General features: G+C 39.3%; 1 protein-coding gene across 2 annotated transcripts in view; it reads left to right on the plus strand.

The window, feature by feature from the left end:
- The window catches only part of LOC143284080 (WD repeat-containing protein 19-like), a 64,201-nt gene that overhangs the window by 26,602 nt on the left and 24,480 nt on the right, over nt 1-13,119 (plus strand). Inside the window, exons 13-19 of one of the 2 annotated variants that reach the window (XM_076590713.1) lie at nt 271-399; nt 1,759-1,908; nt 3,801-3,881; nt 6,416-6,563; nt 9,428-9,600; nt 11,175-11,212; nt 12,711-12,808. In XM_076590713.1, coding sequence (XP_076446828.1) covers nt 271-399; nt 1,759-1,908; nt 3,801-3,881; nt 6,416-6,563; nt 9,428-9,600; nt 11,175-11,212; nt 12,711-12,808 — 817 coding nt within the window. The remainder of the gene's footprint in view (nt 1-270; nt 400-1,758; nt 1,909-3,800; nt 3,882-6,415; nt 6,564-9,427; nt 9,601-11,174; nt 11,213-12,710; nt 12,809-13,119) is intronic. The other variant, XM_076590714.1, reaches the window with a different exon arrangement.

Raw genomic sequence — 13,119 nt, forward strand, 5'->3', positions numbered from 1 at the left:
TGTGTGTGTGTGTGTGTGTGTGTGTGTGTGCATGTGTCAAGTCAAAATGATCTTTATTGAGGTAAAAGATTAAGCTGGTACAGTTGCGGTTTTTTATTTTACATCTTGCCCTGTGTGTTTGTGTGTGTGTGGTGTGTGTGTGTGTGTGAATGCTTGTGTGGGTGTGCGCATGTTCATTGAACTTGGCCCATTTTTGTTTATATGACTTGAGTAATACCCATACAGAAAGCAAAGAATCAATGCATGCGTGTGTGTTTGCTCTGGTTGTAGATTGAGAGTGATAACAGCGGCGCCATGAATGAGGAGCGAGAATCTCGACTGTTCCCTGACCCAGAGCAGAGTGACTCCTACATCACCTGTCATCTGCTGACACCTGAGTTTCTCATCTTTGGAACTCAGGTAGATCACTACAGGGGGGAGGTTTTGGCTGCATTTTTTTTTCACACTAATGTGTATGTGTGTACGTGACTGTCTGTGTGTGTTTTGTGCATGTGTGTGTTTGTTTTATGGTGGAAACTTCATAAAAATGATAAGCATTTCTTTACGGTTTTTTCTCTCTTTTTTATTGAAATAATGATTTTGATTTGAACACAGAAAGCAGCCGGGTTTTTTTGTTTTTATCCTTTAGCTGGTTAGTTATTTCTTTTTACAGACATGCACAGATGTGCAGAGACCAGCAATGTCATTGAGATCCGCTGGTCACTCTGAAAATAAAACTTTTTTTTTCTAATTTGCATATTCAGTACTGTCATTAACTAAATGCAAAACACTGCATCTTCTTTTTGGATTCTTTGTTTTGTTTTGTTTTACCTTGTATTTTTCACTCGGACAGTATCCATTCTTTCTTCATTTTAAGAAATGAGAATGACTCAACTATCTCATGAAGAGAAATTATATCAGGTGCAGTAAAACAAATGTAGACAATTACTCAACACAACAACATTAGACATGGCTTAACTTGACAGCAGCAATAAACATGTAACATACAAGATACTGATATGAAAGCATTGCACACGCACACACACACACACACACACACACACACAGCTCTTAACAATTAAAAAGTGAGTTGAAGATGGAATGAAAGTCTCTGGGTTTCACTTTCAAAGTTGTGTAGCTGTCACCCTGATGGCAGCTTTTTCTTCTTTTTGACTCAGTTGTGTAAACAAAGTGAGTCTATGTTTTAACCCAGTGTTCGGTTGTCTGTGTGTCCGTGGTAAACTTTAACATTGACATTTTCTCTGCAAATACTTTGTCAGTTGACACCAAATTTGGCATAAAAATGGGACAAATTCAGTTCTTTCCAGTCATCTTGTTTTAAACAATATTGCACCTCTGGGATGGGCACAAAAAAATAAAGAATGAAGCCAAATTATTTGCAAACTGCATTTACTGTTATATTTATATTTTTTGTATTCTCTAAGCTTGGCACTTTGATCTGATGTTCTGATCCAACAGCTAGAGCAGTCATTATTATCATTTTTTGTTCAAACAGGAACTTGTTTTGCTAAGCATGGAAGTTTTTTTAATTTTGCAAACGTTTTGGTGCAGATAGTAAAAAAGGGAAATTACTCTGTAATGCTAGGGGACTTAATTTGCTTTAAACTGATCTTTCTCATCTTAAACATTACATTTTGAAATTATACTCAATACATAAAAAGCTTGGATGTTTTTTTTAAAGTGTATCACAAGTGAGTCTTGAAGGCCTTGCCTCTCTTGTTAATGATTTGTTTTGTGCTTTCACCCTTTGTCCTTCAGTCTGGCAGCATCCACTTTTTCTTCATCGAGGACTGGCAGTTTGTGATGGAGCATCGTCACATGGTGGGCATCCGTAAAATCTTCCCAGACCCCAGCGGCACTCGCGTCATCTTCATCGACGATAAGAGTGACGGCTACGTCCTCAACCCTGTAAGTGTTTTCATCTTTCTTTCTTTCTTTCTTTCTTTTCTTGTTGATTGGCTGGGTCTCTGTTTGCTCTGGATGCAGAAATGAACTGCATATTTTGTGTGTGTGTGTGTGTGTGTGTTAATTTGCAATTTGTGTAAAAGCATTTATGGTTTAATGTTTGAAATTGATATTTAATTACACATACTTAACCATGACCTACTGGTGCAGACTCTGGCAGGGGTCTGGATTCCTGTCCTGTCCAAACTACTAGTCCGCTATGTGGAGAAATTGAAAGAAGCTGCGGCAGATAGCCTCCCTTGGTAGTTACCGGAAGCAACGTCCTCTTTTCTGGCAAGACATATAAATAGGTGTCAGTTCTTAGTTGTAAAGTCCTTTTTTTTTTTTTTAGACTGATGCAAGGTTTGTTCACCCACATTTATTTTCCTCCTTCATTCTTTTCAATTCATGTTCAGTTTGTTTGGTTCATGAAATTTTGTTGTGAGACACTTTTTGAGATCACGTTATTTCTGAGTTAGCTGTGCCTAGAATCAATTGATGTACATCTTTCTTTGTCCCTTGCTGTAAGCTCTCAGGCCTGACAGGGCTTATGCATAGTTTGGGCTTTTTTTTTTGCTTTTTTTTTTTGTTTGTCCTGCAGTACGTAGTGCGACCTTTGTCAACAAGTCCACATGTTCGGTGCTTCCTTGAAACCGAAACTAGTTGCTTTTGCTGCTGTTATTTATTATCTCAACACGTTAAGCTGTAGTATTTCTAAGCAATTTAATAGATTGGGTATGCTCAACGTATGTGTGCATTTTGAGGTTCTGGCATTATATTTGCTACATGAGTATTGTTAATACTAGTTGTTATTATTAGTTGTTTTTCCATGTTTGTTTTGTTCTTTTGTTTGCAGTCCTCCATATCCAAAAAGGGGTGAAAGGAAATTAAATCTTGCATCATGAGTAGACGGTTTGTGGGGTTAAAAGAAGTGGAAGTGGCACAGGTTTTGCTGAGCAGAGGTGAAGACAGTGCTTGTGTACACACACTCATTGCAGGATTCTGTTTCACTTTCTCGGGGAGGCTACAGTGTGTTAGGACAAATCCATGTACACTACACTGCATCTGCTGGGCCTGACAGCGGCATAACCCTTCTTCTTCTTCTTCTTCTTCTGCGTTCACTCGTATGCACACAAGTGGGCTTTTACGTGTATGACCGTTTTTACCCCGCCATGTTGGCAGCCATACTCCGTTTTCGGGGGTGTGCATGCTGGGTATGTTCTTGTTTCCATAACCCACCGAACGCTGACATGGATTACAGGATCTTTAACGTGTGTATTTGATCTTCTGCTTGCATATACACACGAAGGGGGTTCAGGCACTAGCAGGTCTGCACATATGTTGACCTGGGAGATCGTAAAAATCTCCACCCTTTACCCACCAGGCGCCATCACCGTGATTCGAACCCGGGACCTTCAGATTGACAGTCCAACGCTTTAACCACTCGGCTATTGCGCTCGTCAGCGGCATAACCCAACTCACTTAGTCAGGTCTTGAATGCATGCATATATATTTCAGTGTGGATTTTCTCGACAGAATTGTGCCAGAGGACAAGGCTTGTTTTGCCATGGGTTCCTTCTTCAGTGCGACAAGTGCGTGATGCACCCAGGACCTCAGTTTATCATCTCATGCGAGTGACTAGACATGCAGTTTGATTTTCTCAGCCAAACTTGGGGGAGAAAGGGCAAGACCAGGATTTGAACCCAAACCCTCATGTAGATTGTATTGGCTAATAAGCGTTTCAACCATTCTGCCACCTTTCCCCCCCCCCCCCCCCCTCCCCCCACCCCCAGTGGTACAGGTTTCGCTAAGCAGAGATGAAGACAGTGTGTGTGTGTGTGACATGTGCCTTGCAGGTGATGGACACTGTGGTGGACATCCCAGACTTCTCCCCCACTGTGCAAGGAGTGCTCTGGGAACACTGGCCTCTGGACAAGGTATGCAGGATTTTTTTTTTTTTTTTTTTTCCATTTGTTCTTTTACTCTTTTTTGACTCACTTGTGTAAACAAAGTGAGTCTGTTTTAACCCGGTGTTCGGTTGTCTGTGTGTGTGCGTGTGCGTGTGTGTGTGTGTGTCCGTGTGTCTGTGTGTCCGTGGTAAACTTTAACATTGACATTTTCTCTGCAAATACTTTGTCAGTTGAAACCAAATTAGGCATAAAAATAGGAAAAATACAGTTCTTTCCAGTCATCTTGTTTAAAACAATATTGCACCTCTGGGATGGGCACAAAAAAATATTTTAAAAAAGCCTAATTATATGCAAACTGCATTTACTGTTATATTTATATTTTTTGTATTCTCTAAACTTGGCACTTTGACCTCTTATTCTGACACAACAACAAGAGGAGTCATTATTATCATTTTTTGTTCATACAGGAACTTCTTTTGCTAAGCATGGAATTTTTATTTATTTTGCAAACATTTTGGCGCAGATAGTAAAAAAGGGAAATTACTCTGTAATTAATGCTAGGGGACTTAATTTATCACAAGTGAGTCTTGAAGGCCTTGCCTCTCTTGTTTCTTTTTATTTAGTGTTGTATGTACCCTTCTTCATCAGCAGAGAAAGATGTCAGAAACAATTAAACACAGGATCAAAAGAGAGAGAGTGAGAGCCATCCATGCATAATTTGGTGTCTGTGTGTTTTCTGTTCATCGTCAGCTCAAAGGTACAGGTGTTGTTTCTTCCTCTTCCACCTCCTCTTCTACGTTTTTGTTGTCTTCCATTTCTTTTTTTTTCTTTTTTTTTGTCTTTCTCTCCTTATGTTAACACTTATGTTAAGGATCTTTGGCAAGAGGAGTGGAACACCCAGACGGACAACAAGCTCTTCCAGATCCGTCCAGACCTAAAAGAGACCCTCCCTTCGGGGGTGAAGAACAGAAAGGAGGAGTTTGTGCTGTGCAGACTGCGTGCGGGGCACACTTTTTTTTACTCATTCTTACTTGTTGAAGGGGGAAGAGGCCCCTCGATGTATTCCCTGTGATGAGCCTCTCACCGTGAAACACGTGCTCCTTGACTGTTGGGATCTGCATGACGTTAGACACAGACATTACACGGCGGTTTCTTTGAAGACTTTGTTTTGTGATGTCCCTCCGTGGGCGCTGATGGACTTCTTAAAAGAAGTGAACATTTTTAACCAGATTTGAAGGTTTTAAACTATGGAAGTTTTTTTTAAACTTTGGAGTGGAAAGTTTGAAGTGGTGATTCGTTTTAATTGTTGTGTTTTTTTTTTATCTTTGTAGTAGTTATTAACGCGGCGATAGCCTTGAGATGGCCTTAGTGGTCGGCGAGGCTCTAAGCACCATAATTTCATTTCATTTCATTTTCTCTCCTTTGTCGTGTCATCTTCCCTTGCTTCCTTCTTCCACTTCTTCTTTCACTTCTTCGTCTTTCTCTTTTTTTTTTTTTTTTTTTTTTTTACTTCTTCCTTCACTACCTCTTCTACTTCCTTTTATTAACTTCTTCTTTTACTTCCTCTTCTTCTTTTTCTTCTGTTTCTGCAGCTTCATCTTCATCCTCTACTTCTTCTGACTGTTCTCCTGTTTTTTTCATTGTCATCATCTTCTTCTATTTCTTATTCTTCATCATTTGTTCTCCTTCTACTGCTTCATTTATTTCTCTCTCTTTTTTTTTTTTTTTTTTTCATCTTTTCCTTTTCTTTTTCATCGTTTTCTTTGACGCCATCAATGTTGTTTATGCTGTCTGTGTTTGAGGGCTGTAGTACCCTAATTTACTTGTTTTTATGAGTGGGTTTATGTCTATGACCATTCTCATCTTGTCATTTATGGGGATCCTCACTCCGATTCTTCAGGAATGGTGACATGAACAACAGAGTGTACAATTTTACTTGAGGGCTGGCCATCTGGTTGTTCCTGATCCAGAAGAATGTTCAGTGAATCTTTCCCATTAATTAAGTATCAGCATCAGTAGCTCAAGCAGACGTCACTGCGTTCGGTCAAATGCATATACGCTACAGCACATCTGCCAAGCAGATGCCTGACCAGCAGCGTAACCCAATGCGCTTAGTCAGGCCTTGAGAAAAAAATAAATAAATAAATAATTTTTTGGGTTTTTTGTTTTGTTTTTTTAATTAAATAAAATTAATTAATTAATTAAAAAATAATAGATACATACATAAAAAACTACTACTTATAATAATAATTAAGCTGCTTTGGAAACAAAATCAGTTTCAGTAAGAGAAAAGTGTTGTGGCCGACATTTTTCCCTATGACAGATGGGTGTCCGTTCTAATTCGCTTTGTTTCATTTAAAATTTCTCTTCTTTGTAACGTATCCTTCATGCTGTTTTAGTGGTCTGAATTTCTCCTAGATGTGACTCTGGGTTTGTTGTTTTTTTTAGTGTTGTTGTTTTTTTGTTGTTTTTTTTTAGTAGTTTATTTGTCTTTTGTAAGAAAATTAAGCCAGGTCAGCTGACACTTTTTGTGTGTGTTTGTTTCGTTTGGTGCCGAGCAGGGAGTGTTCATTGCCTACGACCAGGAGAAGATCTACACCTACGTGTACTGCCGAGAGAGCATCAAGGGTATGAATTCCTTCGAGGGCCCCCGGGGCACCGTCCCCATCTATCGCTACTCAGAAATCCATAACGATGACCCCAACAGCCGTGAGTGGTGATGAATTGAATCGTGTTCAGTGTGCTGGGTGCTTTGGTTGGCCTAGCAAGCAGTCCAGGGCAGTGTTGGCTGGCTGCTTGGAGCGTGATGTGCTATTAACACCAACAGCAACGAGGCTGCTGCTGCACCCTCTGTGTGTGTGTGTGTGTGTGTGTGTGTGTGAGGCTGTCTTCTTCATTTATGGGTCTGGAAGCTGTGCTGCACCCCCCCCCCCCCCCTTCCCCCCTTCGCCCCCACCCCTCCTGACCTTTTTTTTCTCTTCCTTTTTTTTTTTTTTTTTTTTTTTTTTTTTTTCTTCCCTCTGTCTTTCTGAATCCACCCCCCCCCCCACACACACACACACACATAGTTATACCTAGGTTTGTTCTGCTGCAGCAGTCTCAGTACCCGACAGTTCATTGGGAATTACTGCATTGTTGTTGTTTTTTCTTCTTCTTTTTTTTTTTTTTTTTTTTTTTTTTTTATCAGCGTAGGGACATGTTGGGGGTTCTTTTTCCTTCTGTTGCCCATCATGGATGTAAACATTGTAGCAGTGACAAAGCGCATAAGTAGAAGTATGACAATGTGGTTAATGTAATGTCATAAACTCCACGCTCTGAACAATATGGGATGTAAGTTTTTGAACCTGACTTTTTATCAAGAGGAGATAGATAATATAGGATATAATCTTTTCTATATTTTTGTAAACAGGTAGGGGTGTGGATGTTGTAGCATGATCAGGTGTGGTTGTGCTTGTTGAAGTTTGGGGGTTTTTTTCTTTGTTTTGTTTTTCTTTCTTTCTTTTTTTTTTCTTTTTTTTTTTTTGTTGTTGTTGTTGACGTGTAAATGGAAAATATATAAAAGAACAAAAAGAAAACAAGCATGTAGACATGGCACTCTCCCTTTTTTTTCAGTTCTTGTCATGGCAAAGAAAACAAAAAGGAAAGGATTCGATGAACATTTCTAGGTTCACAATAGCTGGCTTACTTTGTGGGTCAGTGTGGAAACGCTGAACTTTAAACGCAGATTCCCACAGCATTCACTGTACCAAGGTGACTGCACTGTGGTATTATGATGGCTCTGGTCCCCAGTATAAATTCTGGGCTAGTCAGCATAGATATTCAGCCGAGATATTCTCATCCCACAATCTCAAGACTCGAGACTGGTTCGTTGTCTTTACGCTGATACAGAAATTCACTGTTCGATATGTGGAAACGTCAGAATGAAATGTGAATAAACTAAAATGACCCTGTATAACTGCCCTGCACCCCAGGTGTGTGAGTGACGGTGTGCTTGCTTGTCTCTGCTTGTTGTGTGCATCTGTGTGTGTGTATGTGTGTGTATGTCAGTGAGTCGTGGTGTCTCATCCACAGTGCTCAGAAGTTAACACCACTCACCTTCTCTCATCACCCCCCCCCCCACCCCCCTCCCTTACCCACCCATCCTCAACTCACCTTCCCATCTCTCCACCCCCGACACCATGCCCATCCTTTCTTTCCCCCCATCCCCTGCCAGCATAACTGTCTGCTGTGAATGAGGATCTTGGCATCCTGAAGAACAGCTTCTTGACTGGGTTTGAACAGCAATTATTTGGAACATGTCACAGAACACCACAGATTTAGACAAACAGGACTTTTTTTCTTTTCTTTTTTTTTTTTCTTTTTTTTTTTTTTTAAGAAATCCTGTTCAAAGTAAAATTGACTATGGTTGATTAACAACAAAGTGAAACTAAAATTTTCTTGATTCAGAAAGATCCACATTCATTTTCCCCTTTCTCTTCTTTCTCATACATGCAGTCAAGGTGCTCCCAAGAAAATAACAAATGTTTACTTGCTTCCTGTAACAAACACTATAGATGTTTTTGATTCATCTTTATTAAAGGCTGAAGAATTTATGAACATAGTTTGAATTTTGAATAAAGAAAAAAGAAGATTAATTGCTGCTGTTATGATTCAGAGTCTATGCAGCTCTGATATTTGTGGTCTTTAGTCATTGATGGAAAATTTGCTAAGATACATTTAATGCTTGATCTGTTCATGTTAGGCAGATTCTGTGTGAATGTTTCAGTATATCACACACACACACACACACACACACACACACACACACACACACACACACACACGGTCTTCAAGGGGTTGAGAAAGTTGACTAACCTTTTAATGGTACAGGTTTGTTCTTTCCTGAGTGTGTCTTTGGCGATGAAGAAAATGATTTGACTCTGTTGTGGCCTTAATGGTTTGTGTTTGCAGTCTGTGTGTGTGCACTTTGGTTTTTACAAGGACACAAATAGGGAAGAACAGGGATAAGTTTTGACTATATTTGATAGTTATTGATGAATTTAATTGATATAAAAATAAATGATCCCACTTAAAAAGATTTTTTTGAGGGGTATGGTGTATAAAAGCAATACTTGTGTGGAACAGTTGTTGATGCTGCTGTTTAGGAAGCTTTTTATTTGTGCTCTTTTTTATGACAAATTTGAAATAGTCTTGGAAAAATTGTAATGATTATGAATATGATCTAATCAGCGCAACAGGTGTCAAGCAAGGCTTATTGAATAATCCATGCATGTGTATTTCTGCTTCTTATTTTACTGTGATATTATGTAGACAATTATAAATGCCTGCAGAAAATTTCTTCAGTGGGTTTTTTTTGTTTTTGTTGGTTTTTTTGTTGTTGTTGTTTGGTTTTTTTACTTTGATTATACAATGATAGCCACAGACTTACGACACCTGCTTTGCTAAAAATGATATTATGTAATATCACTCTTAGTGAACAGGCATTGAAATGGATAGAACAACAACAAGTTATCCTAGAAACGACCGTAGAAAAATTCAACACACTGACACCAGCGGTCCACCCTCAATCACAGGGTCGCAGGTGGTGTACGCGGGTCACTCACGCCTGCCGTACGGCCAGGTGCCTGTGCTGCTGTACAACGGGGAGGTCAGCCTGCAGACCCAGAATGGGCGGCTGTCCAGTGTCCTCCTGGACACACACACACACATCTTCAACGAGAACCCTCAGGACCTGGCCCCTGCACAGGTAGTGACCACTGTTGTTCTGCTTGGTGTTGTCGGAACAGTTGAAGGAGCGTGTAGAGAAAAAAAAAAAAAGAATATCTAAGGGTTCTTGTGAATGTTGGAACAGTTATCGAACGGTGACTAGAAAAAAAGAATGTCCAGGTTATGGCCTGATTCTTGTGTGGTGCTGGAACAGTTTTAACAGTGATTGAAAAAAAGAATAACCAGACTGAGATTTTTTTTTGTTTTTTTAATGTCTTTCAAGTCCATTGTCTTCTGATATTGTTTTTTGGTTTTTTGTTGTTGTTGTTGTTTTGTGCTTGGGGGTTGGGGTTGTGTAAAATGTTGACCCAATAAAATTGAATTAAATAAAATAAAAAAGAAAATAAAGAAAAGAACATCCAGACTTTTTGTTTTGAGATGTGTACACAGATTCTGTAAAATTGATGATTGGATCGTATTGTATTATGTTATACTTCAGCCACAATAGATTTTTCTTAGAAAAAAAGAATATCAGTATTTTTTTTCCAAGACATGTACATAGATTTTGTAATATTGCAATATTGTTTATTGGATTGGATTGGACTGAAATGGGTTGAATGTGTTGTACTTCAGCCGTAGCAGATTTCTCTTAGAAGAAGAATGTCCAGATTTCTTTTGTGAGTCATGTACATAGATTTTGTAATATTTTTAATTGTATATTTGTATTGTGTTGTGTTGTATTGTATCATCTTAAACTTCAGCCACAACATATTTCCAGATATAAAAAAGGATATCCAGATTTTTTTTTTTTTTTTTTTTGGGGGGGGGTTGTTGGAGTTTTTTTTGTTTAGATGTATACATAGATTTTGTAATATTGCAAAATAGTTGATTGTATTGTATTATGTTCTATTGTATTGTGTAAAACTTAAGCCACAGCAGATTTCTCTGCAGTGATTTTGGGCTGCTCTCCCTGGGGAGAGCACCTCACCATAAGCCAGCACCAACATTTCTGGGTTTTTTTTCTGTCTACAAGTGTATATGTTATTGATATACTGTCAGAGTAGATTTTTCAGCAGAATTCTGCCAGAGACAGTTCTTTTGTTGCCATGGATTCTTTTATGTGCGGTTAGTGCATAACAGCAGTACTTCCGTTGCACATAATGTGAAAAATAATGATAATAGATGTGTGTGTGTGTGTGTTGTCTGTGTGTGTATGAATGCATGTCCATGTGAGTGACGTGTGTGTGTGTGTGTGTATGTGTTTTTGCATGCCTACATGCATGATTACTTATTTGGTAAGTGAGTGAGTGAGTGAGTGAGTGAGTGAGTGAGTGTGTGTGTGTGTGTGTGTGTGTGTGTGTGTGTGTGTGTGTTTGCATGCCTACATGCATGATTACGTACTTGGTGAGTGAGTGAGTGAATGATTGTGTGTGTGTGTGCAGTGTGTGTGTGTCTGTGCAGTGTGTGTGTGTCAGTGTGTGTGTGTGTGTTAGTTGTGCATGTGTGTGTGTGTGTGCATGTGTGCGTGCATGTGTGTGTGTGTGTGTGTAGACAGCCTTTTCTCCTCCCATTCCTGCAGTCTTCATTCCTCCTTGCTGTGTTATGTGTTTTCAGTTACAGACAGCTGTGGAACAATGCATCAGCCTCAGGAGGTAAGTGAGCGCTCTGAAGGACGGTGAGGATGCTACGCTACCACAACACTATGCATATAGCACACTTCGGATTTTGAAATTATTTTAACGCTGCCAAAAACATGACAGTTGCTCTACCTTAACATTATTTCCTGGAGTGATTCATGAAGTGAAGCTGTCTGGTCCTTTCAAACAGTACAGCGCGAGATAGCAAATTTAAAGTTTCACTTTCAAGCATGTGTACTGATCCATATATATATATGCGACATCAATCACACCTGCTTTAGAAAAAAAGGTGGCGAAGGAGGGGGCAGATGCCTGACCCTATATATATATATATATATATATATAAACTTTAAGTAAAATGGAATAAACACTAAAATACGTTGATGGCAAATAGGCAAATAATAAAGACAAAAAATGGGCCATGTTTAGAAAACTATCATGCATGCTCGTGTGCACACACACACACACACGCACATGCACGAAGCACATGCACAAATTTGTAGTGTTACAGATACCCCTGCCTCGTTTTAAGACTTGTTAAATAATCTCTTTGAGTCAAAACGGTGTAATATGATCTCTGAGAGTCAAAACAGTTTTGGACTATTCAGTTATATGTTCAAAACAGAATCAAAACATTTGTAAGTATGGATTAAAGAAAAATATATCTGGCAATCGTCTTTCACAGTGATCTTAGCAACACACACCGAACAAATTCCATTTTAACTTCATCAAAGATGCGTGGGAATCATCAGCTTGAGTTGTGTCCCTTCCATAATTCTTTATCAATGGGTGGTTTGTACTGCTGGGATTTTCCACACATCGTTTTGAAGCGTTCCATTTCCTCAGTGATACCAGAGACGCTGTGAACATCACTTTGGGGTGATTTGTTCCATTTCCTCTGTGATACAATAAGAGCTATAAAGGCAGTCGTTTTGAGGTGTCCTGTTTTGTCAGTGATAAAAGAAATGCTCTACTGGAAAGGCAGTCATTTTGATGTGTTCTGTTTTGTCAGTAATTCAAGAAATGCTCTACTGGAAAGGCAGTCATTTTGAAGTGTTCTCTTTTGTCAGTAAGTCAAGAAATGTTCTGCTGTAAAGGCAGCCATTTTGATGTGTTCTGTTTTGTCAGTAATTCAAGAAATGCTCTACTGTAAAGGCAGCCATTTTGATGTGTTCTGTTTTGTCAGTAATTCAAGAAATGCTCTACTGTAAAGGCAGGTGTTCTGTTTTGTCAGTAATTCAAGAAATGCTCTACTGTAAAGGCAGCCATTTTGAAGTGTTCTGTTTTGTCAGTGATACAAGAAATGCTCTACTGTAAAGGCAGCCATTTTGATGTGTTCTGTTTTGTCAGTAATTCAAGAAATGCTCTACTGTAAAGGCAGCCATTTTGATGTGTTCTGTTTTGTCAGTAATTCAAGAAATGCTCTACTGTAAAGGCAGCCATTTTGATGTGTTCTGTTTCCTGAAGGAAGCAAGGAATGCTGTAAGACCCAATAGCTATGTTGGTTCTTCAGGTTCCGGGACGCCTGGGTGTACTGCACCCTGTTGAAGAGCTCCAACGCCTGGCAGATGTTGGGCAAGGCCACTCTCTACAACATGGATCTGGACTTTGGTCAGTCAGTCAGTCATTATTTTGTCTGTAGAGTATAAACAGCTCTTTGTAATGGAGTGGAAAGCTTTTTTTTGTTTCCCCCCTCCCTCCCCCCAGTTATCAGTGTACTCACATTTTTTGATACTTTCTAAATCAGTTGCATTGAATAAATGATATGGATACTTATATAGCACCCATCCTTGGTCAGAGACCAAGCTCTAAGCACTTTACAAACTCGGGGTCATTTGCACAACAGGTTGCCTACCTGGGTAGAGCCAACTGACGGCTGCCATTGGGCGCTTATCAGTCGTTTACTGTGTAATTCGATCAGA

The sequence above is a fragment of the Babylonia areolata genome, chromosome 7 (genome assembly GCF_041734735.1).
Source record: "Babylonia areolata isolate BAREFJ2019XMU chromosome 7, ASM4173473v1, whole genome shotgun sequence".
In the NCBI taxonomy this organism is placed as follows: domain Eukaryota; kingdom Metazoa; phylum Mollusca; class Gastropoda; order Neogastropoda; family Buccinidae; genus Babylonia; species Babylonia areolata.